This window comes from Ostrea edulis, chromosome 5, assembly GCF_947568905.1.
Source record: "Ostrea edulis chromosome 5, xbOstEdul1.1, whole genome shotgun sequence".
In the NCBI taxonomy this organism is placed as follows: domain Eukaryota; kingdom Metazoa; phylum Mollusca; class Bivalvia; order Ostreida; family Ostreidae; genus Ostrea; species Ostrea edulis.
This window is the reverse complement of record NC_079168.1, coordinates 88,249,040-88,276,250: the sequence shown is the minus strand read 5'-3', so window position 1 is coordinate 88,276,250 and position 27,211 is coordinate 88,249,040. Positions and strand designations below refer to the sequence as shown.

Sequence of the window (27,211 nt, the reverse complement as noted above, 5' to 3'; positions counted from 1 at the left end):
TGTACCTTTATATACAAGGGTGTAGGAGTAGGTGCATTGTAGCTAGAGCACGTGCCCCCCCCCCCCCCCCAACCACCACCACCTCCCCCACTTTGGGCCCAGCCATGTCCTAATATACTAAGGATATAGTATTGTTTTCATTAGTTGCAATATTTATTACAGTCACACTAGGTAGCTTGAAATTATGAATATTGTGTAGTATTGTAGGACGAATCCCCCCCCCCATTTTTTGCTGCCTTTTTTTTTAAATTTTGCTTATCAGGAAGTTTAGACAAGTTATCCCCTCCACTCGCTGCCCCTTCCAATGGTTGTGTCCCCTCCCCTTTCAAAATGGAGCTAATCCACTGATATATAAAGAGTACGTAAATGCAAAATTCGCTGTCTCATGAATTCTATAAAAGTATATTAGGGGTAAGCAAATGTTCGATTACTTGAAAATTTTCAGCATGTTCAAAGTATGGTATTATGCCGCATAGCATTTAGGGACCGGTCAATGTTTAGGGGGGAGGGGGTCATTCCATATTACCATTTAATAATAATAATAATAAATAAAATTTATATAGCGCCTTATATAAAACGAGTTACTCTAGGGCGCTTTACAAGGGTAGCGGTGAGGAATGCAACAATAATAATATAAAAAAAAACCCAAAAAAACCAACAACAACATAAAATCTTACATCTATAAAACTATCAAAATAAAACATTATTATTAAGATCGATAATTAGAGTGGGTTTTTCTTTTATTTAAAAACCCCCACCATGTCCTATATTCTAAGAATACAAAAAAGTATGTGTCCTATCTGATAAATAAATATATAGGTAGGATTAACCAACAATTTGAATTCATTATCATTGTTACAGATCATATATAATAGCCCTTGATTTTGTCTGGAACCTCTACTCCCCCCCCCCCCCCCCCCCCCCCCCCCCCCCCCATGAAGATGGTATATTTTCCTTTTCACTTTCATTATTGCTACTACTACAATCAACGCTATTTAATAGTAAAGTTACAAATCTCATTATTTTCAACTTTTTTTTCTTCTTCTTCTTTTGTTAAATTGTTGTTTAAAGTGCAACATTTTGCATAGTTTTTTAAATTTTGCTGAATTTTTGTCACATGTATATGCAAGTATCTTTTGCATCTCGGCATTCTATATCAAATATCAAAGATATGTTTAGACTAAGTAAACTTATTTTATTGCAAATTGTCTCTGGTAAATTCAACTTGGACATGAAATAAAGCATGCATACAATTCAGTACTATTGTTCGCAAGATAGATAATTTCTAGAATTTAAATTTGAAGTTTGAAATACTTTTCAATGGTTTTTTTTTTTTTTTTTTCAAGCAATAAGAAAAATATTGCTGTACTATCAATTTTGAAAATATAAAAAAAAAGTTGGAATCCTATTAGTATGTGGGCCAAAATAAATGAGTCCTATCGCATTTTGCAATGAGAATTTCCAGAAATAAGGGACTATTCCGAGATTTGACGGATAGGCGTCTGTCAAAATCTCGCAACAAAGCCGGATATCGCGGAGATAATATACACTTATCTTAGCAGTATTAATAAAATCGAATAACTTGTAGTACGGGGTATTGAATTGCATTGGATATCCGAGCCCGATGTAATTTGACGAGCGATTCATGTTGCTTCAAACTATCTTAGTATCTAGATACGGTAAAGATGTTAATGTGATTATGAGAACTGATTTACTTTAGCTTACTGTGTATGTTATGTTATTTAAACAGTGAAATGGTAAGTAAGAACTCAATTAAGAATCAACAATTGATTGTCAACATGTTTTGTTCGAATTTCCTCCATTGACATCCGATTGATGAAATCATTCAATGACCAATTTTATTTTGCAGAAGATGTCGTTAATAAATCACATCTTTCGTAGAGGATTTAGGTAAGCAATATTAAGATATAAATAGACTTAAGGCGTATGATTGTCCCATATGATTTCTGTTATAGTATACTTTATAGTGGCCTCATCCTAATCCGGAGGTTTGGTTTTAACAAAATTGCTTCAAAATCTGAAATTGTCAGTCACATAAGTTAAACGTTCTGTATCTTAAAAGAAGATCATAACAGAGATGATATTTGCCTCTCCTGAGTAGGCCCTAACTAACAGAACCTCAGACATCACTTTTAGTAAACATTCTTATTTAACACCAAGGTCATCTGTCTTTTCACCTCACCTGGATGGATGTCTGGAGAGCTATTGTCATGACCCCGGTGTTGACACCAGGTCACATTTTAAAGGAAATCTTTAACCTTGGCTATATCCTTTGAACCAAGGGATATAGAGGTTTGATATTTCACAAATCATTGAAATAGATGCTTGATGGCCAGGCTTTCCATTTGGTACCAAGACTTGTGACCTAGTGGTCTTCACCTTGAATTTTGGCCTACTTTTTAAAAACTTCAATCTTGGCTGTGTCTTTTGAACCAAGGAAATAGGGCTTTGATATTCCACATATAAATTCCTCGTGACTTACTGTCAGGCCTTGGATTCTGACTTGTTTTCCAAAACTTTACCCTGGGCTATATCTTTTAAACCCAGAGGGATAGGGTAAATAGAGTCAAGCTTCCAATTGAACTATGTTGCCCTCTTACAATTCTTGTTAGCTAAGCTCACCTGAGCTGAAAGCTTAAGTGATTTTTTTTTATCCTTTTATGTGTTGTCTGTCCATCTGTTAACTTTTTACATTTTTATCTTCTTCTCCGGAACCACTAGGTCAATTTCAATCAAATTTGGTACATATCATCCTTGGATGAAAGAGGTTGAAATTATTCAAATGAAGGACAATGCCCCCTTCAAAGAAAAGATAATGATGAAAATTGTGGCCCTCAGAAGTAGGTTGGGGCCACAATAGGAGATCAAAGCTTAATTAGCTTTACATGGTAATATAAAGGGAAACACCTTTAGAAATCTTCATCTCAACAAAAGCAGGGTCATAGTAAGTCTGACATATTGATATGCAAGAATCTTCAGGTAGTTCAAATTCAAGTTTCATCAATTCAGGGGCCCCATCGATAGGATGGGGGCACAATTGAAGATCAAAGTTTTATATGGACATATTTATGAAGGAAATTAATTTAAATGAATTCTTTTTAAAAGTAGCAGGGTCACATTAAATCATATCAAAATGCAGATGTTCCTAAGTTGTGTGAATTCTAGGTTTTTATACGACTATACTTAGAAGCATATCATTTTGTCCAGTAAGTTTGTTTGAAACTTTAACCTTGCTCATAACTTTTGAATGGTGAGTGATAGGGCTCTCATATTTCATATGTACATTCCCTATGACAAGACTTTTTTTTGGGTACCAAACGTTCTTAATCTTATGACGTTAACCTAACCTATTCAATATCAGGAGGCTCCTGAACTATCAAATTTTGTATATATATGTTTCTTATGGTAAGATCTTTCATTCCATACCATGATTTATGCCCTTATAATTTTAACCTTCTCCAGAACAGCAAAGTCATGTCAGTTTATTGGTGTTTAGGCATCCCCATGCTGTGTAAATTCAAGTTTGGTTCTGTTGTGAGCCTTTGGCACTAAGTTGAGGCCAATATATAGGGTTAAAAAAATTCATGGGATTATAGGTTTGGAAAAAATCTTTTATTAATTACAACAGCAGAGCCAGGGGTTACTCAGGTGAGCAATGTGGCCCATGGGCCTCTTATTTAAATGTATGACTGTTTTAAAACGATGACAGTTGGCTCTTTTCTACTCGCACCAGTTACGGTAGCCTGGTTGTTTGGGTGCTCATGGGGATCCGGGTTAGAATAGGTCCTCAGTACCCCTTGCTTGTTGTAAGAGGCGACTAAATGGGGCGGTCCTTCGGATGAGACCGCAAAAACCGAGATCCCTTGTCACAGCAGGTGTGGTATGATAAAGATCCTTTCCTGCTCAAAGGTCGTAAGCGCCGAGCATAAGCCTAAATTTTGCAGCCCTTCACCAGCAATGGTGACATCTCCATATGAGTGAAAGATTCTCGAGAGGGACATTAAACAAAAATTAATCAATCAATCGATCGCAACTAAAATGTTCCAGATTCGATGACAGTGAAGAACATGTTACTTCTAACATGTTAAAAGTTTTCAGCAGACTCAGTATATGCAAAAGTTTTTGGACCACACAGGACATTCGGTCCAGTGTAATCAATGAACACACCGGACCGAACCAAATTTTGTCAGACCGAAAAACCTAATGTAAAAAAGTGAAACACGTGAAAATGCAAAACCAAGGGAATCTTATTTATTATAATAGTAATACTATACCAGGAATCCCTCCCGTATAATACTTTAGACAGTCCATGCAGATTTAATCAATTCATTTACATATTTGGATGTGTGCTATTTTTTTTTACTTATAACAAACTCCGCATGAAGATAGTAAAGCTCAAAACCGGACATTGAGACATCGGACATTCCGGTCCGGTGTAAAAAATGATGCATCGGACCTGAGGCACTGCACATCGGTCAGGTCCGACGTCTTTCGCATAGACTGAGCAGTGTAGAAATATATTTTCAGTATGTTTCATTTCACAGAACCACTTTACGGTCAATATGATGAAATGCGTTTACAGGTGTTAATGGATATATTCAACCTTTGACCTCTTTTCAATCTTTGATTTGATGTAATTTGTGCATGATACATCTGATTTCAGCACCACTACTCCTCTAAATGAACTTCAACTCCTAAGTAGAGTAAAGGTAGTAGACAACAGCAAAATAGGAAGGAATGCCAAGCAGTCTGGACGGCCCGTGCGGATAATTCACGTGTACAATAAAACACACGTGGGTCGTCTTGGTGACAAAGTTCTTTTAACCATTGAACACGAGAAAAAGAAAGGTTACATCGTGGGATGTAAACAGAACCAGGGACCCTTCGTCCCCAAGTTTGACAGTAACAATGTAGTTCTTGTGGACGATGATGGTCAGCCTTTGGGGACCCGAATCCGGGCCCCGATTCCTTCCTGTCTGCGTGCTGATACAGACCCAAACTTTGTGAAGGTCTTGTCTTTAGCCACTACATTTGTATGATTTATTGCATGGCTTTGTAAGTGTGCGAACTGAATAAATGGAACATAGTAATCTGGTTTGTTTCGTTTTTAAATAAAATATAAAATGATAAATGTAACAGAATTTGAAAATTGATTTAATCGTTTTTAATAAACATAGTAAAGAACATCCTCAGAATTAAAATACCATCTTTTTGCTCCACATCAGTGTGCAAAAGTTTATGCGAGTCTGTTATGTACGTGTATTACAATTATCAATGAACTGCTAATCCTCTTCATCACTGCCGCCCCGGAATCTAACGCCTGCCGTGTTTGGAGTGGGGGCTTTTTGAGTCTCTGTCGGAATACCTCGGCGTTTACCGGCGATAGCGCTTCGTAGAGAGTCTTCTCTGTGTGGGTCTTTGCCAAGTTTCATCTGATTATGTATAGTCATTAGTTCCCTGAAAATATTCGTTAATATGTTCTGAAAAATCTTAGAAAGTAAGTTTTTTTTATTAAGGTATCGATGTACAATGGCAAAGAAATGACAAAAGAGGACAGTAAAACAGGAAAGTAAATTTTGGAAGATTTTACGTGGAATTTTAATTATCATATTGAATACATGCCATCATTTTACTAAGAGGCTTTATCAAAATATGCCCCTTTTTTATTATTTACAAACCTCAAGACTTCCTCCCTCCGATTTCTATACACAATTCATTGATCAATATTGATATGTTGTTATTTTTTAAAGCTTGGCTTCAATGATAGAGTCCTTCTTAGTAATATCTTAGGTTCATTTATCTCTTAAACTTAAGAATTATTATTCGGGATGGTTAGACATGTATTTACCTACTTTAATTCAAACCGTCGGTCTCGTGTTTCTTGTAGCGTCCTCTTGAGTTCGTGGAGTCTGTATTTGTTGATGTCTGTACCAGAATGCTGTAATTCGAAGATTAAAAAAAAGGCAACGTTTAAATACTTCATTTAGTATGATTGGTATTGAGAATTTCTGAATTTTTAGGAATAATGCCTAGAATTCCCGAGTTTCAATTTCAATTAATATGGTAGACACATTTTTCACTTTTGTAGTTTGAAATAATAACCGCGTTGACGGAATTTATGGAAGAAAAACGCCCCCCCCCCCCCCCCCCCCCAGTCTCGAAATTTTGATTGAAAATAAAACAGAGACCGAGGTTTTTTCTTCATCAATTCGGACAATGAGGTACTTATTTCTTTTATACGGAAGCCGATAGGTGCCAGAGTATAGAATTAATATTCATTTTAACTGGCGGCTGCAACTTAATTTATGTGGCGACCACCACCTATTAACTGGCGGCCGTCACTTATTATCTGGCGGCCGCCATATGAATTAACTGGTGGCCGCCAGTTAATGTATATGGCGACCGCCACTTAATTTATGTGATGGCCGCCACTTAATTTGACTGGCAGTCGCCACATAAATTAACTGGCGGGCGCCATTTAATTTTTATTCAACTCTCTCTCTGTCTCAAAATCAAAGGGGTGCAATCCCTTTACCCTCCCTCTCTTCTCCAATACTTAGTAATATGTATGTGATATACAATTAAGAGCAATTATTATTGTTTTTTGAGTTTGCTGTATACAACTCGATATATGTTCCCGGTATCAAATGCCGACAGATTCGCGCACGAGCAAATCTTCATTTGTACATGTCTGTAAACTGTATGGTTTTATGCTAATAAACTGAACTGAATATACCAAGTATCAGGCACGTAGAACCAGGATGCTGACCCTTCACTTTTTTGACAACGTTCTTTTTTCAATTTTCATATGCAAACTAAGTTATTTTTTCACATGTGAAAAAAGATTAATTGGCTGACTAGCCCCCTCCTATTCTTTTGGTGGTAGTAATGAATAAAAAAAAAATGTAATAATGAATGAACTGATGAATTGAAGGACGAATGGAGCCCCCTTCCTCTAATTTAGGAGTATGAAGTTTGGGCAAAAGAATTTTTTTAGGTTCCTTTTCTGCTTGTCAACATTTGTAGAAGACAATTTCTCCGACTGTCCCTACACTTTGAAAAACGATCCTACGTGTTTGTTCTATTCTAAATCTTTCCAAAATAATCACTCAGCAGACTCAGCAATATGAGTTAAACTTTTTTTAGCTCACCTGAACCGAAGGTTCAAGTGAGCTTTTCTGACCACATTTTGTCCGTCGTCCGTCTGTCTGTCCGTCTGTAAACTTTTCACATTTTTGACTTCTTCTCAAAAACCACTGGGCCAATTTCTACCAAAGTTGGCACAAACCATCCTTTGGTAAAGGGAATTCTAAATTGTTAAAATAAAGGGCCAGACCACCTTCCAAGGGGAAATAATCAAGAAAAGGTAAAAATGGGTAGGGTCATTAAAAAATCTTCTCAAGAACCACTGGGCCAGAAAAGATGAAATTTATAGATAAGCTTTATTAGGTAGTGCAGATTCTAAATTGTTGAAATCCTGGCCCCCGGGGGTCGGATGGGGCCACAATAGGGGATCAAAGTTTTACATACAAATATATAGGAATAATCTTTTAAAATTTTCTTCTCAAGAACCACTGAGCCAGAAAAGCTGAGATTTATATGAAAGCTTCCTGATATAGTGCAGATTCTAAATTGTTAAAATCCTGGCCCCCGGGGGTCAGATGGGGCCACAAGGGGGATCAAAGTTTTACATACAAATATATAGGAAAAATCTTCTCAAGAACCACTGAGTCAGAAAAGCTGAGATTTATCAGAAAAGCTTCCTGATATAGTGCAAATTCAAGTTTGTTAAAATCCTGGCCCCCAGGGGTCGGATGGGGCCACAATAGGGGATCAAAGTTTTAAATACAAATATATAGGAAAAATCTTTTAAAATCTTCTTCTCAAGAACCACTGAGCCAGAAAAGCTGAGATTTATATGAAAGCTTCCTGATATAGTGCAGATTCTAAATTAATTGTTAAAATCCTGGCCCCCGGGGGTCAGATGGGGGATCAAAGTTTTACATACAAATATATAGGAAAAATCTTCTCAAGAACCACTGAGCCAGAGAAACTGATATTTACATGAAAGCTTTCTGACATAGTGCAGATTCAAGTTTGTTCAAATCATGGCCCCTGGGGGTAGGATGGGGCCACAAGGGGGATCAAACTTTTACATACAAATATATAGGAAAAATCTTTAAATATCTTCTTCGCAAGAACCATTGGGCCAAAGAAGTTCACATTTACATGAAAGCTTTCTGACATAGTGTAGATTCGAGTTTGCAAAAACTATGGCCTCCAGGGGTAGGTTGGGGCCATAATAAGGACTAAGATTTTACATGCAAATATATATAGAAAGTCTTCTGATATGGACCAAGGTGACTCAGGTGAGCGATGTGGCCTATGGGCATCTTGTTGAAATTGGCAGCCGCTATCTATAAATTAAGTGGCAGCCGCCATCTATAAATTAAGTGGCGGCCGCCAGATGAATTAAGTGACGGCCGCCAGTTAAATTAAGTGGTGGCCGCAAGATAAAATAAGTGGCGGCCAGTTAATACGTGGCGACCGCCAGTTAAATTAAGTGGCGGCCGCCAGTTAAATGAATATAAATTCTATACCCTGGCACCGTACTTTTATACTACGGTGATGTTTGTTGAAACGTTTTTTTTCTCGATGAGACGTACAGCCATTATACATGACGTCAAGGTATAAAATCTCCAGAAAACCCATTGTCACAACGTTTTTGTTGGGTTTTTTTTTTTTCTTTTTTGTATTTTTGTTGTTGTTGTTTTTTATGCAGACAGGTTTACTGGGAAAACACCGCTAAAATGGTATAAAGAAAATTTCATTCTTTGCTCTTTTGAAATGCATCATCATCACTAACCTTGACGAGTTCTACAACGTCATCTGTGGATATTAGTACGCCTTTTTCCTCATATGACTTTGGGAAAAGTTCTGTGAGTTCCACGTCTTCTTTATCACAGAATTTTACGATGTACATCAGACTACCCATGAGCGGATCTAACGATCTTTCTCTTCTAGAGGGTGGTAACCTCAGTGTTACAGTAAGGCCTCGCTTTTCTCTCAGTTTATGGATCAGTAACGCTAACTCTGTGTGTACGTCAGTTCCCTGTTCATTAATGATATATTGGGTATGATTAAAATTTCCAAGAACGATATGGACCGGTTCATGGAGACAGTTTGAATCTCGTTGGGGTAAAAATAAAAACACTTCTGGTCCGCTCTGAGTTTTTACCATTGTAATATATAGTGTATCGACTAAACATTACATTGTACAATTACATTAACATTAACTTGTACAATGAATAAGATATTTGTATTTAACATCTAAGCAAAATATTGGATCAAAAGATTAGCTCATTTTATAATGTTATAATATAACTCGATATGTTGATGTGGTGATGGGAGTGGTGTGCGCATGCGTGTGGTAATTCTAGATTCTTACAGCCAGTTCTATTGTGGTGGTGGTAGTGGTGTGCGCATGCGTGTGGTAATTCTAGATTCTTACAGCCAGTTCTATTGTGGTGGTGATGGTACATGTAGTGTAATCTCGGCGAGATTCGTCGAGGCTGGATATTTGGACTGACGCCTCTTCCAAAGACGCGTCAGTCCAAATATCCAGTCTCGACGAATCTCGCTGAAATTACATGTAGTGGTGTATGCATGTGTGTGGTAATTCTAGGTTCTTACACCCAGTTCTATTGTGGTCGTGGTAGTGGTGTGCGCATGCGTGTGGTTATTCTTGATTCTTACATCCAGTTCTATTGTCTTCAGTGGGCTTCTCTTTTTAATCTTAGATGACCAGGGTTTTAAGAGCGCCATGGCTCCCTCAGAGGTAATCAGATTGTACGAAAGCTGTAATAAAACACATACATAAGCATGCTTCGCTGTATAAGACACATTAAGAGACAATGTTAATTAATTTGGGATGAAACTTTATAAGGTTTGCATAAAATACATTTCTCCTACCGTTCGCAAAAAATTATTGGACCGCAACAATATTCGAAGTTCATTATGGAACTATATTGCAGGATAGGATTCGAATGGTTGGACATCAACTACTATTCAAGTACAAAGACTGGACCAGGAAAAACGACTAATTTATAATTAGGTTTAGGTCTTTGACCAAGTCAATGAACTGTAAAATGTAGGTGATCATGAATAATTTAGCTATATTGTTGTATTGCTGTGCTAGAAGGTTTAATGAATGTAGTACGTTTATCTACAGAAATAAGAAACTTGGATGTATACTTTTAGCTGGTGTGGATGAGACTCCACTAGCTAGTTCTTATCAACTTTGTAGAGGCGAACTAAAAATGTACCAATTATCAAATTAATATATGCAAGCAAAACCACGAGAAAAAAGCCAGGAAAACTTGTAATTAATGATGCCATTTTTCTACATGTAAGTCCAAGGGCAATAACTTATTGAAAAATTCACGGACCGAAACCAATTTCGAACTGGATCTGTAACTTTTTTTGGCAAAGCAACGCACTAAATATCATATGAATATATGCAAGCAGAACAAAAAAGATAATTCATCTATTTTTCTAAGTGATGGGGCCATAACTGAAAAATCAACGGACCGAGACGAAATTCAAACTTGATATGTAACTTGTTATGGCAAAGCAATGCACCAAATGTGCTGTCTGTAAGAACAGAGAAAAAGTGCGGAAAACTAATTTACCGGACTGACGGACAGACGGAGCGCAAACCTTAAGTCCCCTTCGACTTCGTCGGTATGGGACTACAACAACATACGTACACAAATGCTTAGAGAAATCGAATGTGAAAGTATACAAAAGACGCTTCACAGAATTCTCTGTCAGTTCAGAGTATACCTTTAATGTCTGGAGAGCCTTATTATTGGGTAAAACCCTAGCAACAACAGGGGCGATTTCATCTGGGATTCTATTGGCTCCAAGGTCAAGGACGGTCAGCGAGGAATTGAGACGAAGGGCCTCAATCAGAAAACATCCTCCTTCTTTTCCAAGCCCATTCATATTCAAAATAAGACTTCGCAATTGCTGGTTGTGCTGGAAGCATTAAATATTGTTTCTGATGAAAGAAATCATTTTATTTGTTTTTTTTTGTTTTGTTTTTTTGTTTTTTTTCTTCTAAAGATAACCTTTGATTTAGAAATTGCAGAATCGATTTTGAGAATGCTGAATAATTTGAACAACCATTGTTGATGCTGTATGTAAGAGAGTTTCTTGGAAATGCAGGTACTCATGGCAAATATTTTTGATATATAATAATGTACTCTGGCAGATAACAGCCACGAATTAAAAAAACCCCTCGAGATTCTAGATTTGAACAATACCCTAAGCCCGGCAGCTAAAGCCTGGGCTCCAGGACGTGAGATCTGGTTCCAGGAGAGGTCCAAAATCTCCAGGGTGCTGTTGGATTCTGTCAATACAAAAGTTGATTTTTTAGTGACAGACTGAGATTTGGATGTTGATAAGTACATGTAATAAAACATAGTGCAAATTGAAGAATATAAGGATGATGATCGCTAGATACTTTGATAACAGCAATTAATTTGGAGAAAGGGGATGCGGGGTCATAATAAATGGTTGTCTTTGAGCGGTAGGCTCTGTAAGTTATAAACCGGTGTGTAAGCTATTAACCGATGTGTAAGCTATTAACCGATGTGTAAGTTATCAACCGGTGTGTAAGCTATTAATCGATGTGTAAGTTATTAACCGATGTGTAAGCTATTAACCGGTGTGTAAGCTATTAACCGGTGTGTAAGCTATTAACCGATGTGTAAGCTATTAACCGATGTGTAAGCTATTAACCGATGTGTAAGCTATTAACCGGTGTGTAAGTTATTAACCGGTGTGTAAGCTATTAACCGATGTGTAAGTTATTAACCGATGTGTAAGCTATTAACCGGTGTGTAAGCTATTAACCGATGTGTAAGTTATTAACCGATGTGTAAGTTATTAACCGATGTGTAAGCTATTAACCGATGTGTAAGCTATTAACCGGTGTGTAAGGATTTAACCGGTGTGTAGGCTATTAACCGATGTGTAAGCTATTAACCGGTGTGTAAGCTATTAATCGGTGTGTAAGCTATTAACCGGTGTGTAAGCTATTAACCGATGTGTAAGTTATTAACCGGTGTGTAAGCTATTAACCGGTGTGTAAGCTATTAACCGATGTGTAAGCTATTAACTGATGTGTAAGTTATTAACCGATGTGTAAGCTATTAACCGATGTGTAAGCTATTAACCGATGTGTAAGTTATTAACCGGTGTGTAAGCTATTAACCGGTATCTAAGCCTTAAATCATTATATAAGCCATTCACCCGTTTGTAAGCTATAAACCGGTTTGTCTGCCATAAACCAGGATGTACATGTAAGCCATAAACCGGTATGTAAACCATAATAGGCATGCCAGCTATAAACCGATATACATTGTATCGCTATTTGTCATAAATGTCATTAACCAGTATGTACGCCTTAAATCGGTTAGACATAAACAAATATGCTAGCCATGATAGGTTTTTAAGTCATAAACCGATATTTGGAAAGACTGATATGTAAATAATCTGGAATAAAACTTACCTAAAGCTTTCCCAAATTGTATGGCTGCTTCATTGCCGATCCCGTTTCGTCCAAGCAGAAGTTGTGTAATATATTGATTATGCTACAATGAAAAAATTCCCCGTACACGTGCATGGAATGAAACGAATGAGGTCAAGAAATCTCGAACTGAGTCAGAACACATGTACCATACCTCGAGTATATCAGCCATTAGTTTACCTCCGACATCTTGAATTTTACAACCTGAAACAGACAGCTACGAAATCGGAACTCCACTAATTAAGGGACAATCAGAACTTCTTTATAAAGTAATGACATCGTACCTGTTAAATCAATTTTCCGTACGTGAGTATTGTTTGTAAGTATGTAACGCACCACCTTTGCCCCCGGAACCCCGACTGGATTATTGGACAAATTCTGCAAAGTCAAATCAAGCACGATTCAAAACGCCTTAAAAGCCATACATGTATGACGTACAAGAACATAAAAACAAGGGCCCCACAGGCCTTATCGGTCACCTGAGTATTAGTTAAAAGTATCACTAGAGCCAAGGACTATGAATCTCTTGTTTTGTACATCTACGCTAAAGATGAATATTCAGCACCAGTATAAAGAAGATGTGTTCTTAAAACACAAAAAGTGCTCCCGAAAGTGTCCATCCTGATGAAAGACTTTAGGTAATATAATATATGTTATATTAACACTATTTTGAACCTGTCCTGGAGTCAGAACTCTGGGGTTGCGAAGTTCACAATTTTGGTACATCCCTTTCTGCTTTTTCTAAATACGCATTTAGTTTTAATACAGTATCAGCAAATTAAAGAAGAAGTATTTCGAATGATAAACACAGTAATGACTATAATAATTGTGGCCCCTTCCTTGCTGAAACCTAATCCCCTACCACCGAGATCATGAAATTTACAATTTTGGAAAAGGGCTATATATTCCTTTTAAATATCTATGTAGTTTTCATTTAGTATCAATTACATCAAAGACGTTATTTAAATAATTTACACATAACACAATATACCAAGTTTGACCCTTCCCCATGATCACGAAATTTACAATTTTGGTAAAGGTCTTCTTGTTTTACATGGCTAGTATGCATTTAGTTTTCTTTACAGATGTGTAGTTGTAGAGAAGGAAGATTTTTGAAAATTGTTTTGGCAGTTTTTTCCCGCCCTTAAGGTCCCGAGAATGCAGAAGTCCAGAAATTTACCATTAAAGCCCCCTTGTCCTAAAGATGCTTCATACAAGTTTGAAAAGAAGAAATTAAAAATGTTGAATTGTTGACACACAAATTTAATCACTTTGACCATTTTGGCCCCACTCTAATACCAAAACCCCTACCCCTGGGATCTTGAAATTTACAACTTTGGTGAAGAGCTACCTGCTCCTTGAAAATATTCTCTTATTTTCAATAGCATTAAAGATGATGCTAATCAAATGTTTTACACATAAACACTGTACACCATGTTCGGTCCTGCCCTGGAGCCAGAATTTCTTCCCCGGGGATCATGAAATTTACAGTTTTCGTAGAGGCCTTTCTGCTCTATATGACTATTATACATTTTGTTTTTCTTACAAATATATGGTTGTAGAGAAAATAATTTTTTTAAATTGGTCAATTTTTGGCAGTTTTTGCCCCGCCCCTGGGGATGCAGGAGTCCTGAAATTTAAAATGTCCCAAAAATGCTTTGTACCAATTTTGAAACGAAATGGAATGTAGTTATAAGGAAGAAGTTAAAAGTGTTCAATCATTAACGGACGACTATGGACGTGGACCAATAGCAATAGGTCACTTGAGTGACTCAGGTGTTCATAAAGACTGGGTAACATCCCTGAATTTATGCATTCATTGCTACATGCTGGTTTCGCTTTTGATACGAGTTAGATTTGAATCAGAAGGGTTCTAAAATATCCATGCCATGTGTCTTACTATTTCAGATACGTAATGATTCTGAAGAAGCATTTCCGCCAGAGCGTGGATGTGTTTTCCTGTCATTCCATTATCCTCAAGGTCTATCCTGGAGAAGGTTGAATTGTCCTGAAATATATACAAGCTTTACATGATAAAAACAATACTTTGGGCAATAGGAAATACTCTTGCAGGCTATTTCAATTCCGTATACCACTTTCTGATTACTTAAAATGTGAACCTAACGAGAAAATTGAATTAGAATGTAAACCTCTACTTCTTTACAGTGTCTGGAATGAGATGCACTCATCATTTGATGTGAGGAATTTTCATATTAGATCCCACATTAAAATTTTACCAGAGTGAGGGAGTGTGAAAAGTTCAAACAAGGTCTTTCTTGGTATATATATACCTGCAGTTCTGGTATACATACCTTCATCTCGTAACCCATGGCAGTGCAGTCGTTCTTGCTGAGATATCTATATCGCAATTTGATGTCGTCATCAGTTGAATGACGTAGGAGGTAGTGATTTGGTATTACGTTCAACTTCCGGCACATGCGCTTGTACTCCGGAAACGATCCATCATCTTTGATTTGTTTGGTTTTTTCGTCCACAATAAGCTCAAGTCCAACTAAAGCAATCGAGACCGATATTTTAACAAACCTTAAACAGAATTTTAAACAAATGCAACTTTAGTTTAAGAAGTAATTTATCTGTTTCCTGGTTATTTTTCGATTGAAAAGATTCACAAAATTACCTAATTCTTGATCAAGATCCGTGTCGTACTCTTCATCGTCGCTGGAAATTTCTTCTAGCCTCTTTTTCTCCAACCGGCTTGGTGTCTGTATGTTCCAGTACTTTTCCAGTTCGCGTTTTAATTTACTGCCCCTTAGCAGCCGTTCCTTTTTCTCGGCGTACTGTTTGTCCGTCAGGATAGGGACGTACTCCCACGGTTTCGAAGACAAATGTTTATAAGTCGTGGATTTGACGCTTGTGGCAGAGGGAATCGGACTTGCCATGTGGCTGTTCATTTGTTTTTTGCGAATTTTTGCACTGTTCTTTCTTAAACGTGAAACATTGTGGCTTCCGGTTCCACTTCCGGGACTCGACGGTTCGGAAACGAAAGACAGGGTGGCGGATCTAGGTGGGAGAACTGATGGTGATGGTGATGATATACCAAAATCATATCTGAATTTGTCAAATGTCTCCATACCTGAATTATATTAAGACACAAAACATTGCTTATTGATGCAATATAATTCTAATCTTTTATAGAGAGTAAAAGAAAAAGAAGGAGTTGATAAACGTGTAAAGTGAGGACAAACTATTCCCATTTGACTTGTGTTGTGGGGACAGAGTTGTCCTAACAGTTACGTCTCCATAAACGTGATCCACCAAATGTGCTAGCTATTACATTAATGGGGACAAGTGGTGTGGGAACATGCCCCTATGTATATTTTCTCTCATCATTTTTTTTTTTTTTTTTTTTTTTTTTACATTTCAAAAGAGATTATTGGATAACTTTTATAGGTGTCCCTGTAACTACACGAGAGTGTATTTTTTGCACTTTCAATAGCATATCTGTACATTAGTATGCTTTCCCATCCATGTGAGGACGTCCTCACTAATACTTATCATCGACTAGACAGAGAGAGAGAGAGAGGTAGGAGAAAGAGAAAAAAGAGCATACATACTGTTTTATTTTCTATATTTTATATTCCATTCAACAGTCATTACAGGTAATTCCCATTAATACAGAACTACGCCACAGACTGCTCACAGTTAACACTTTAATCCTAGTTAATCACCCTATTGTTAATTATAATGTCAGTGGGTTCGAAAATTCCGAAGCTTAGCAAATTTACTTTCGTCATTTTATTTTCAATAATTCTAACCTCCGATATCGCATGGAGGGCATCAAATAAATAAGTATATATATATATAGTGTTGTATCGACTGTACATCTTAAATATTCAATGTTTACTTCGCTCTGTGGTTGTTTGGATGCTTTCTCTCTTAATCCACATTTGTTTGCATATAAAGGTTTGTAAATCTCCTCCACAATGCAGTGAATTTGCTTTCATTGAAAGGGTATGTGGAATTTACACTAGAAATTAATAATACAGATGTGTCCGGCATTTTTAATATCAAAATGATCTGAGCCTCTTGACTTCAGCACGTTTTGGTCTTTGATGACTCTTTCTCACGGCAGATATAATTGTTCTCAATCTGCCATCAAACATTCAATATACATGTATTTTAATTTACCTTATCCTTCCCAAATTACTCTATTAAATATTTCAGAATGAATGCCCATTCAAATTTCAGTACACTTATGATTTGTCCTAAGAATATTGATTTTTGCTTGTCTCTTTAGTGTTTCGGCCTAAATTTACAACAACAAAAAAAACCCAGCCGTTTTGTGATTCCTACCCGGTCTATTATGTCATTATGCAAGATTTAGTGAAAAATTATTAAAAGAAAGCTTTGCTCTCCTATCATTTTCTTGCTTGATACTCAGGACTTGAGTGTAATGGGCCCGTTAACAGGGAATTTGGATGACTGGAGATAAATCACGCCTCTTCTTCTGTCCACCCATCATATCACCACGGAACCGATAGTTTGTTTTATTTTGTTTGTCTGCACATTTGTTGTGTAGAAAGTGACATACACACTGCGCTACATTATCAGTGGCTTTATCGCTGGCTGCGCCTTTGGTTCTTTGTACAATCCTAATCTTTAACGTGTATAAATTCTTGATGATGGAATCCTGGACGGGTATTATATCAGAGACGAAACACTATATCTGATTTATAAAGAACTCCAAAAATCCCACGTTCAAGTGGAAAAACAGAGTTGCAAACAATGGCATGTACTCCTAGTAGCAACATGTGGAGGAAAAATAAATCAACATTTAATGTTTTGATTGAATAAACTAGATGGATTTGTAATACATGTATATGTTGTACATTTATCTGGCTTGATGATGAAGAATATATTATCCCCCGGGCAATCAAGTTGTTGAGGGGTAGTTAGTTGTCCCTCTGAGTTTGGTTTTTCCTCCGTGGACATAGGTAGCTGCGGGCATAGACTGACAGTTAATTTTCGAATGAGTGGTTCAAAGGTCGAGGTGATATCTAACATATTGGGGAGGGGGATTCGACAAAAGTTTCGGGATATCATGTACGCCATTTTAAAACAAATTCAGAGGTATGCAGTAGAGACAATATCATGTTATTAACGCTTCCCTGTCTGTGTTTTATTCAAACTTCCTTGACTTTATTTTTATCATGGAACAAAGATAAAGGAATTTCTAATAACCCCTTTTCCAATGTAATTTTCACTAACTTACGTTACATGATAAACTTTCGAACTTTATATATATACAGTACTCTATATATTTTGTTTTCACGGAAGAAGACGGTCTTGGAGCATTCCCTTATTCTTTCCGCATATCACTTAATAAAGTTTAGGATAATTACATCATAATATTGGTTACATAATTTGAATGATTTAACAATTCCACAAACAACGTTAATTAAGTTTCGTGAACAGTCTCGGTATAAAAGGGTGTCCTTGTCGCAGTCACCTGTCACAGTCATAATGTTTGTACCCGCAGTTTTCCTCGGTCTTCTATTTAGCTGTATACAAGGCTATTCCAAGCTGGCAAGTAGTTATGAATATTTCTTGTTTTTCCTTTGAGACCCGACATGTTGACCTATATATATGGGTAGATGGACAAACTATTTTATTTATGGGGTAAAATCTTTGGAAAGTCGAGTCAATATCAGAGATATTTCATACTTGAATTTATCTGAATAATTCTTTAAGGATGTATTCTTTTTGTATATACGTGTATTGTATTTGAGCAAAAAAGCGCTGACAAGAATGGTAGGTAATTCAAACCATTGAATTTATTAAAATGATTTATTCACTTTTGTCTATTTAGAAAAAAAACTGCTTCTCCATGATCCATATGTTTTAAAACTGAAGAATCTACAGATGGTACATATCTTCGAATTTGTTTGAATTATGACAATATTAGTTACCTAATCAGGGTAGTACGGAGTAATCCGTCTTGATTACGTCCAGGACACCCCGCTCACAAACATAGTCCGATATCAATATACCGGTAGTGTTTATTCTTAATCAACCCAAACGTTACTCAGTGTATAAAAATTTGCTTTTACTTTAATTTGAATTTAATAAATCCTACAAGACTGTACTGTCCGATATTTTAAAAACCGAATCACTTGCGTATAATATCGATTTTCTGCAGAAAAATGTAAAGTCTGAATAACAGAGGGGAAATAGTCCCGGAGAATTGATTCTGTACGGAGTATAAAGAACAAGGTACGGTTTGGACATAAATAAGCCCTGTTATTTTCGAAAACTTATACGTGCAGGTGGAAGGATTTCATTTGTATGAATTATTATTATGTCATATCTAAAGGCCCAAATATACGAGATATTTAGTGCATGTGCGCGCATACGTGATATGTAGTGTTTAAATCCACCACGGGGAGTCCCACAAAATGCTACTTTACGTCTATTAATCACAAAACACAGGAAAAATTTAATGCCTACCCAGTCATTTCAGATTTTGGACAAAACCGTACCTTGTTCTTGATTGTTAGGAAACAACAATAACGAGAGCCCATGGGCCGCATCGCTCACCTGAGTCACCTTGGCCCAGAATTCCCCTCTACATATTCGCATGTAAAACTTTAATCCCTATTGTGGCCGCAATCTACCCCCGGGAGCCATGATTTTTACAAACTTGGATCTGTACTATGTCAGAATTTTTTCATGTAAATGTAAACTTCTCTGGCCCAATGGTTCTTGAGAAAAGATTTTTAAAAATTTGCCCAATACATTTGTGTGTAAACTTCGATCCCCTATTATGGCCCCATCCTACCCCCCGGGGCCATGATTTTAACAAACTGAATCTTCACCATGTCAGGATGCTTTCATGTAAATTTGTACTTTCCTGGCCCAGTGGTTCTTGAGAAGAAGATTTTTAAAGATTTTCCCTATACATTTGTATGTAAAACTTTGATTTCCCATTATGGCCTCATCTTACCCCCGGGAGACACGATCTTAACAATGTATCCAATGTGCAAAATTCATAAGCAATATCCAATTGGAAGCATATAAATTTTGCACATTGCATACATTTATAACGTAGATCTGAGGGCTAGAAAGATTCTTAACAAAGGAGCTGGTCAGTATACAGAGGTGCACTTGATTTACAATTGTTTTGTAGAATAATGGATGGGATCCGATTAACAAGGATTTGAAAGATGTCGAAAGAATTTTACTTAAGCTTGACCCAGACATTACAGAACAGGCAATTCCAAATGTAAGCTTCATCAGGCAAAAATTCTGGAATAAATGAGATCAGACAATAATTCTAAAGATATAGAATACCAGATTGTATATGGCACTATTTCATGAATTGGAAATATGTCAAATAATTTAGATTTCATTGAATAGTGAAGGATGCCTCATCAAAACAGATTTACCTAGAGAATGAGCCTCACTGGACATCAACTCGTAAATCATATTTTACATGGAGAAAATGTTTCTATATTTGTTTCAGAAAATGGAAAACTACTTCAGTCAAATAAGATCTCGAGCACGTAATAAATCAAAGACCAAACCGCGTGTTCAGAAGCCTGTTGAACAGGACGGTTTGGGGGTTGAATCCGACTTGTTACTCACTCCGGAAGAGAAGCATGATATGGAGGAAATGGAACGTAAAGGTCGTGTCCGACGGAAAGCGGTAGCCAATGAAATGAAGTTATGGCCTGGTGGAATTGTGTACTATCAGATGTCGAATGGACTCGGTCAGATTAAGTTCCTCTTGTAATATGATCCCTCTAATCAAGCGCAATCTTGATTCGTATTACATTTAACTCTTTCTGAAGACCAGAATGAAATGCATAATATAATATATTATAATCTATTCGTGGAATTTTCGTTTTTGATTAATGAAATTAGATCTGCTTGGAGGACAAAGATATAGCAAAACGCGAAACCTTGGGAAGGTCCGAGCAGGCACATCACGTGGAATTTATTCGATGTTGATTCAACTATTTTAAAAGTATATCAACATTGGTGTAACATCTTTTCAACGTTAATATCATGGCTGTTCTTCTACTTTGAAACAACTTTGAAATTCAAGACGATTTTCAACATTGAAAATGCTATTTTTGTTCAACTTTGAACGATTTGATGTCGGCTTGAAATTAGAAATGCAACATCCTGAATTAAACTTGCCAATAAAATGTATATTTGCGACTTGTTGAAACAATACTGAAATTTCATACGTACACAGTTTCAACGTTAGGTTGGTATTGTTAGTTCAACATTGAATCGTGACACTGTTTTCTCCCTTTGTAATTCTTTAAAATTTTAGTCAATATGGTAATTTTGTTTATGACTTTATCTTAGTCAATATGGTAATTTTGTTTATGATTTCATACCAGTAATTCTTCCTTTATGTTTATCTGGACGATTGCTTAAAATATTTTGACGTTTTATCGCAGTCACTGTTTTCTGAGATTTTTGCGCACATTCAATATTGTGATAGATTAAACTGCTACTAACACGATAACGAGTGCAGACAAATAGGATAAGGCACATTAGAGCGTTAGGATGATTTGTTTGTACAATGCTTCATGATGCATGAAGACAGAAAAACAAAGAAACAAACCAAAATATCTACATTTTCTCAGTAAAATGCTTTTATACATTAAACATGACTATTTACTCCATATGACTGCCCAGCGTACTCGATTCCGGTTTCGATAGGTTCTATATAACACGAACACTTCCGTCTATGTAATGTCTGCGTAATGTTATTATCCCGTCTATTCCGTCTATGTAATGTCTGCGTAATGTTATTATTCCGTCTATTCCGTCTATGTAATGTCTGCGTAATGTTATTATCCCGTCTATTCCGTCTATGTAATGTCTGCGTAATGTTATTATCCCGTTTTCTCTGTTTTAATGTAGAATAAATTCAACACTTGCAGTCAATTGGATAGTGAAATTTCAACATAAATTTATATACAACGACATGTTCGACCTATTATCAACCTTGATTCAGCGCTAGTAACAAAGTATTTATTTTCAACGTCGTGTCAATTTTCAAAACCACAGTCGTTTCAATATTTAAACATTCAGGTTAAATCAGCAGGATAAAAAATATATTCTACTGTTTATTCTTGTTATGAAGTCCAGTTCTAAATGTTCATTGTCTGTTACTAGAATATGCGATTAAATGTCAAATTACTGTCCAGATGGAGACGCCATTGGAAACATCACGTCCGCCATGAAGATCTGGGAAGAAAACACGTGTTTAAGGTTCCGGGAACACACCCCGATATCTGGCTCCCTGGACAGGGTTATCTTTGTTGGCATTCAACAGTAAGCGTGTGACAGTCTCTAAATTGTTGGGCATTTCGCAATATCATAATTATATAACTCATTAATCTTTTAAATGATTTTAAATTCAGGTGCCAGTCTCCCATTGGTCGACGAGGTGGACCTCAGGAAGTCATGATCGGGGGATGTAAAGACGACGAAGAGAATCAATATAAAGTAATATATATATATATATATATATATATATATATATATATATATATATATATATATTAAAAGAAATAGAATAAACAGTACACAAAGTTAAAAATTTAACGCAAGCGCTTTCATTTTATAATCCTCAGGCGTTACATTTTAAAATGTAACGCCTGAGGATTATAAAATGAAAGCGCTTGCGTTAAATTTTTAACTTTGTGTACTGTTTATTCTATTTCTTTTAATATTTTATACCGGACACTGTGATTTTTTTAAAAACACAATTTGGATATATATATATATATATATATATATATATATATATATATATATATATAATATATATATATATATATATATATATATATATAATTTACAATGTTTAAGTATCATTGCACGCGAGTGAGTACAAAAACTAGATAAAGCAGACTTAACATTGGAGATATTTTTTGTAGACCATTTCCATTGCACATGAAATTGCACACAGCTTCGGGTTCTATCACGAGCACACTCGCCCTGATAGAGATGATCACGTGACGATTTATTCGAACAACATTATGGAAGGGTTTGAGATGGATTTTAGAAAAATTGGAGTTAGAAGCATACATGATATTGAACCATACGATGTATCTTCTGTAATGCATTATGGTCCAACGGTGAGGAATTCGAAAAAATGTTTGAACTGTACCTGTATATGTCTGCCCGATAAACTTTAAAATGATAATACATATATTTAGATGTTTTATCTAGATCTAGATAGATCTACTTTTTGTCTAGAAAATTTCCTTTGCGTATTCATTGTAAGTAAACGGGGGAGGGGAGAGATGGCTGCTTGTTTGTCTGTGACTACAATGCAAATTGTTGTGATGAAATGTATAATTTATCGGGTGATTATATATGTTAGGCCTTTCTTGGCACACTGATTTTGACTGCGGATAACTCCGTTTACCTGGTCCAGATATAGGGCTCATGGCGATCGACAGCAGATGCTTACTCCTCCTAGGCACCTGATCCCACATCTGGTATATCTAGGGGTCTGTGTTTTCCCAGCTCTCTATTTTGTATTGCTTATAGGAGTTATGAGATTGATCACTGTTCGTTATCTTCACTTTTCATGTTTCAGTACATGAGTAAAGACTCACGGTTAAAAACAATCGTGCCACGTATGAAGAACTTGATGGGTGTCATGGGGCAGAGAGAGGAGCTGAGTTTTCTGGACGTTAAAACCGCCAACGACCTGTACAAATGCTCCAGTAGGTCCTGTAACTTAGGAAAAAATGTCACATTCAAGAATACAAAGACAAGGTATGCGTTAATGAAATATAAATTTGGTTCCAGACGGTTGTCCAGTACGCCTGGACTGTAAAAACGAGGGTTATGTTGGACCGAACTGCGCATGCCTTTGTCCTAAAGGGCTGACCGGAAGGGACTGTTCAGAAGTTGTGAGAAGTAATACGAGTAAGCTTCAATTCGTGTATACAGATGTACAGAATAATGTAGTTATAATGGAAAATATATAATTTTAGACATTATCTTACAAGCAGATGTATGTGTAGCAAGTAAAGCGGTGTTTGACAATTTCCCAGTATATATTTACGAACAAAACTGGAAATACAATCGTAAAGGCTTGTTGTTGTATATTTCGACTAATATAAAATTTCATTGCCTTTAGATTGTGGAGGGAGATTAACGAGCACAAGCGGGAATTTCTCTTCTCCAAATTATCCAGGGGACTACACCTCCAACTCCGATTGTCTGTGGGTTATAATGGTACTGTGCCGATGTCATTCTGTGGTTATTCACGGCTGCAGGGTCTATCCGTGGTTGTGGTTGAAAGTGTGCTTGGGAAAATGAGAAATTATTTTTATTGTTTCGGTAGAATAATTCCTTATCAGTAACATGTATAAAAGTTTTGGGTAAAAGATTTTTTAAAAATGTTTACATAAAAGTCTACATTACGTATCACTTTCATTCATTATTAAACAAATATTATCAATTTAGATTTTTATACGAAGTTTTTCCTAACAAGTACGCCTCGGAATGTCATGTGCAAAATATAGAAGCAACTCATTATGCATGAGTTGTCAGGCATTAATAAAATAGATAAATCTATAAAAAGCTTGTGTTGGTTGAATTTGCTACAGCTTCAAATACTTGTTGTTATGTTAAAAACCACGACGTGCAAAGCGGAGTTACAGATATACACAACATAGTCAATCCAGCAAATAATCGGCATCATCTGGCGACATAGACCCGGGGATACAGACATACACAACATAGTCAATCCAGCAAATAATCGGCATCATCTCGCGACATAGACCCGGGGATACAGACATACACAACATAGTCAATCCAGCAAATAATCGGCATCATCTGGCGACATAGACCCGGGGATACAGACATACACAACATAGTCAATCCTGCAAATAATCGGCATCATCTGGCGACATAGACCCGGGGATACACATTTGGTTTCTGCAATCCATTGAAACTCAAATTGTAATGATATTCATGTTTGCTTCATTTGAATGGCACTTCAGCATTTTATATATCAATTTTAATAGCATCTTAAATGCAAAATGTCTTATATAAGCTTGAACAGATTCAGGATTTCAGTTTAGGGGGGCTTGGAAAAATCTGAGACAAGGGTACTGAGAGCCGAGTTTAGATCGGGTCATGGTGGAGGCCCCAGGAGACAAAGCCACCGGAACTTCCCGTGATTTACTGGCGTTTTTAATAACGAAATCTGACGTATAAGTAATAGAATTTTGAAGAACATATGCTGCAATCCGATTTGGGAATAAATGATGTATTTTGTTTTTAACAATTCATCCAATCATGTTTGATAACACTGCTGGCTCAGTGTCTAGCATTTTTTTTCACAGACGGACTTGGGTGAGGTCCATATCTTTATACCGAAACGTTGAAGATATAGAGAAGATGATTGATTCATACCAATATCAAATTAAGTGTTAATCGGGGATAGACGCATATATTGTGAAAAGTTTAAAATATTTTAAAAACATTTTAGCGACCGATTTGATGCTTTGCATCAATATTATCTTGTTAGAAATAACGTTGACATAATAAAATACAGAGTCATGTTCTTACAGGGACCTCCGGGATCAACAATAACTTTCATAATAGAGGATTTCATGGTCGAAGTTTTGGACAACGTTTGCTATGATTGGCTGGAAGTGGCTCTCCAGGGACCTCACATAGGGGGTGCTAGGTAAGAATAAAAAGACTTGAAACATAATTCGACTATTTCCGGTTTTTCTCCCGAATAGACCATGTGTTGTTCTGAAAGGAAAAAGTAAAAAATGTGAAATGTAATTTAGATGTGACGCTTATTATTAGATTTGAGTACATGTATTCTGATTCATAGGTTCTTTTTAGATTTTGCGGTGTAAATCAAGGAGATGAAAACATGCCCCCACGGACTATGGAGTACCCTGGTAATACCCTTCTAGTAAGGCTACACGCCGACTATTCCAACGAGTTCAAGGGTTTCAGGGCCAGGTACACCATACACAGTTAGGAGCAGCATACCTGGGATGTAAACGATGGAGCACGACCCGAGGAGACGGATCCACTTATTAGAACTTTACATGTGGTGAACTTAGTAGTGTCATTTTTTGGTTTGTTCACTGACTATGGACAATAAAATTCTGTGTTTGCAAGGAAGGCCTCCATATAAATCTCCCTCTCCAGGGCCGTAACTGCCGATGAGGCAGACGAGGCAACTGCCTCGTCTGATTTTTTGGCAAAAAAGAAAATAAAATTATATAAATGTTATATTATAGGATATATGTTTAAAATGAAGACAAGCACCTTTGTCTTTGACACCATATTACGATTCTTTACATAGTACAAATGAAACACAAACATGATAAATTGGGATTTAAAAAGTGTCATTTTCAGTCGTAAAGTCAATCGGCGGCCCCCAATCCCCTGCCTCCCCTGATTTAGAACCCTACTTACGGCCCTGCTCTCTCTCCAAAATCAAAATGAAATGGGTGCAACTCCTCTAACACCCTCTCCAATTACTGGTAATGTGTATGTGTTAATGTACATAATGTACAATTGTGAGCATTATTGTTTGTCGGTCGTGCTGTTAATTTGTAAAGTTATATGAATATCCATGATACCAAATGTCGACAGATATATGCGTGCACGAGAAAATATTTAAAATTTGTACTTAACATACCAACTTACCAGGCACGAAGAACCAGGGGACTTATTTTCGTTATTATCACGTGCAAAATAATATATAATGGCAGAGTACCCCCCCCCCCCCTCCGCTCTTTTTGGTGGTAGTAATGAAAGGCAAGAATGTTGCCTTGAACAAGCTGTGGATAGAAGGACGAACAGAGCCGGCCCTCCCTCCAATTTAGGACTATGAAGTTTGAGCAAACAAGATATTTTTGTTCTTTTTCTGCTTGTCAACAATATATCTGTGTGCAAGAACTCACACCACCTCTATAAGTAGTGTGGTCAAAGAACACGTTCATCTGCACATGTTCTTGTCATTCGCGACTCTAAGAACAGAACAACGGGAACGGCGATTTCGAACGCACTCCAAAGTATTGCAACATAGAAGCGTGGAGCGCCAAATTAACATCACTCCAAAGTATTGCAACATAGAAGTGTGGAGCGCCAAATTAACATCATTCCAAATTATTGAAGATATCTTTAAAAATTTGAAGAGATCATAAATCCATTTATTGCGCCCAATACCTAATTTGATATGAGCATTAATGATATGATGTGCGCATTAATTGATATGATGTGCGCATTAATTGATTGATGCGCGCATTAATTAAATTGATGCGCACCAATTAAAGAGATCATTAATTCAATGGTGGTTATGCTAAATTAAAAGGATCTCTTACCAAATAATTGCTCTTTTCAAAAGAATTATTGCAATTAATTGAATTGGTGTGGGCGTTCATGGGATTTTGGTCGGTATCCATAGTAATTGCATTCAGCGTTTCATCTTATTAAGGTATGAACGTTATTATGTGAATCAGCTTGAGTCCCCTGTTAAATTTTAACTTTAAGATCATATACAGTACAAGGATAACTCTTAATTCTGAGGTTAAAGGTCAAAGCTACAAATCTTTC

The 27,211-nt window shown here is 36.6% G+C and overlaps 3 protein-coding genes across 5 annotated transcripts; 2 read left to right on the top strand and 1 right to left on the bottom strand.

Annotated features, from left to right (window-relative positions):
- Nucleotides 1-1,574: 1,574 nt before the first annotated feature.
- Nucleotides 1,575-5,111, top strand: LOC125652177 (39S ribosomal protein L14, mitochondrial-like). 2 transcript variants are annotated; one of them, XM_048881177.2, is made up of 3 exons: nucleotides 1,575-1,679; nucleotides 1,871-1,911; nucleotides 4,685-5,111. In XM_048881177.2, the coding sequence occupies exons 2-3, from the start codon at nucleotides 1,874-1,876 to the stop codon at nucleotides 5,058-5,060; spliced, it is 414 nt and encodes a 137-aa protein (XP_048737134.2). In that variant the 5' UTR covers nucleotides 1,575-1,679; nucleotides 1,871-1,873; the 3' UTR covers nucleotides 5,061-5,111. The 2 variants fall into 2 exon arrangements, with proteins under 2 accessions (XP_048737134.2, XP_048737133.2); XM_048881176.2 differs by having other exon boundaries at nucleotides 1,597-1,757.
- A 48-nt stretch (nucleotides 5,112-5,159) lies between these two features.
- Nucleotides 5,160-16,431, bottom strand: LOC125652176 (leucine-rich repeat-containing protein 74A-like). Of its 2 annotated transcripts, XM_048881175.2 has the most exons (13): nucleotides 16,192-16,431; nucleotides 15,255-15,710; nucleotides 14,929-15,128; nucleotides 14,517-14,624; nucleotides 12,901-12,994; nucleotides 12,771-12,820; nucleotides 12,599-12,680; nucleotides 11,349-11,434; nucleotides 10,867-11,061; nucleotides 9,778-9,879; nucleotides 8,888-9,133; nucleotides 5,874-5,959; nucleotides 5,160-5,478 (listed from the first exon to the last, which is right to left on the bottom strand). In XM_048881175.2, the coding sequence occupies exons 2-13, from the start codon at nucleotides 15,706-15,708 to the stop codon at nucleotides 5,304-5,306; spliced, it is 1,878 nt and encodes a 625-aa protein (XP_048737132.2). In that variant the 5' UTR covers nucleotides 15,709-15,710; nucleotides 16,192-16,431; the 3' UTR covers nucleotides 5,160-5,303. The 2 variants fall into 2 exon arrangements, with proteins under 2 accessions (XP_048737132.2, XP_048737130.2); XM_048881173.2 differs by lacking the exon at nucleotides 16,192-16,431 and having other exon boundaries at nucleotides 15,255-15,921.
- Nucleotides 16,432-19,766: 3,335 nt separating this feature from the next.
- On the top strand, nucleotides 19,767-25,733 carry LOC125651825 (blastula protease 10-like). Its single transcript, XM_056139189.1, has 10 exons — nucleotides 19,767-19,859; nucleotides 20,100-20,346; nucleotides 21,805-21,931; nucleotides 22,021-22,105; nucleotides 22,540-22,740; nucleotides 23,208-23,337; nucleotides 23,423-23,542; nucleotides 23,757-23,854; nucleotides 25,198-25,316; nucleotides 25,484-25,733. The coding sequence occupies exons 2-10, from the start codon at nucleotides 20,103-20,105 to the stop codon at nucleotides 25,623-25,625; spliced, it is 1,266 nt and encodes a 421-aa protein (XP_055995164.1). The 5' UTR covers nucleotides 19,767-19,859; nucleotides 20,100-20,102; the 3' UTR covers nucleotides 25,626-25,733.
- The last annotated feature ends 1,478 nt before the right edge of the window (nucleotides 25,734-27,211 follow it).

Excerpts from the sequence above, each read along its gene's own strand:
- LOC125652177 (XM_048881176.2), top strand. The coding sequence starts at position 1,731 with ATGTTATGTTATTTAAACAGTGAAATG. Across the intron at positions 1,758-1,870 it reads GTTATTTAAACAGTGAAATG|AAGATGTCGTTAATAAATCA; the intron begins GTAAGTAAGAAC and ends TTTATTTTGCAG. Across the intron at positions 1,912-4,684 it reads ATCTTTCGTAGAGGATTTAG|CACCACTACTCCTCTAAATG; the intron begins GTAAGCAATATT and ends ATCTGATTTCAG.
- LOC125652176 (XM_048881175.2), bottom strand. The coding sequence starts at position 15,708 with ATGGAGACATTTGACAAATTCAGATATGATTTTGGTATATCATCACCA. Across the intron at positions 15,129-15,254 it reads GGATCTTGATCAAGAATTAG|TTGGACTTGAGCTTATTGTG; the intron begins GTAATTTTGTGA and ends CGATTGCTTTAG. Across the intron at positions 11,062-11,348 it reads CTTTAGCTGCCGGGCTTAGG|CACAACCAGCAATTGCGAAG; the intron begins GTATTGTTCAAA and ends TAATGCTTCCAG.
- LOC125651825 (XM_056139189.1), top strand. The coding sequence starts at position 20,103 with ATGGAAAACTACTTCAGTCAAATAAGATCTCGAGCACGTAATAAATCA. Across the intron at positions 22,106-22,539 it reads ACGAAGAGAATCAATATAAA|ACCATTTCCATTGCACATGA; the intron begins GTAATATATATA and ends TATTTTTTGTAG. Across the intron at positions 23,855-25,197 it reads ATTGTCTGTGGGTTATAATG|GGACCTCCGGGATCAACAAT; the intron begins GTACTGTGCCGA and ends ATGTTCTTACAG.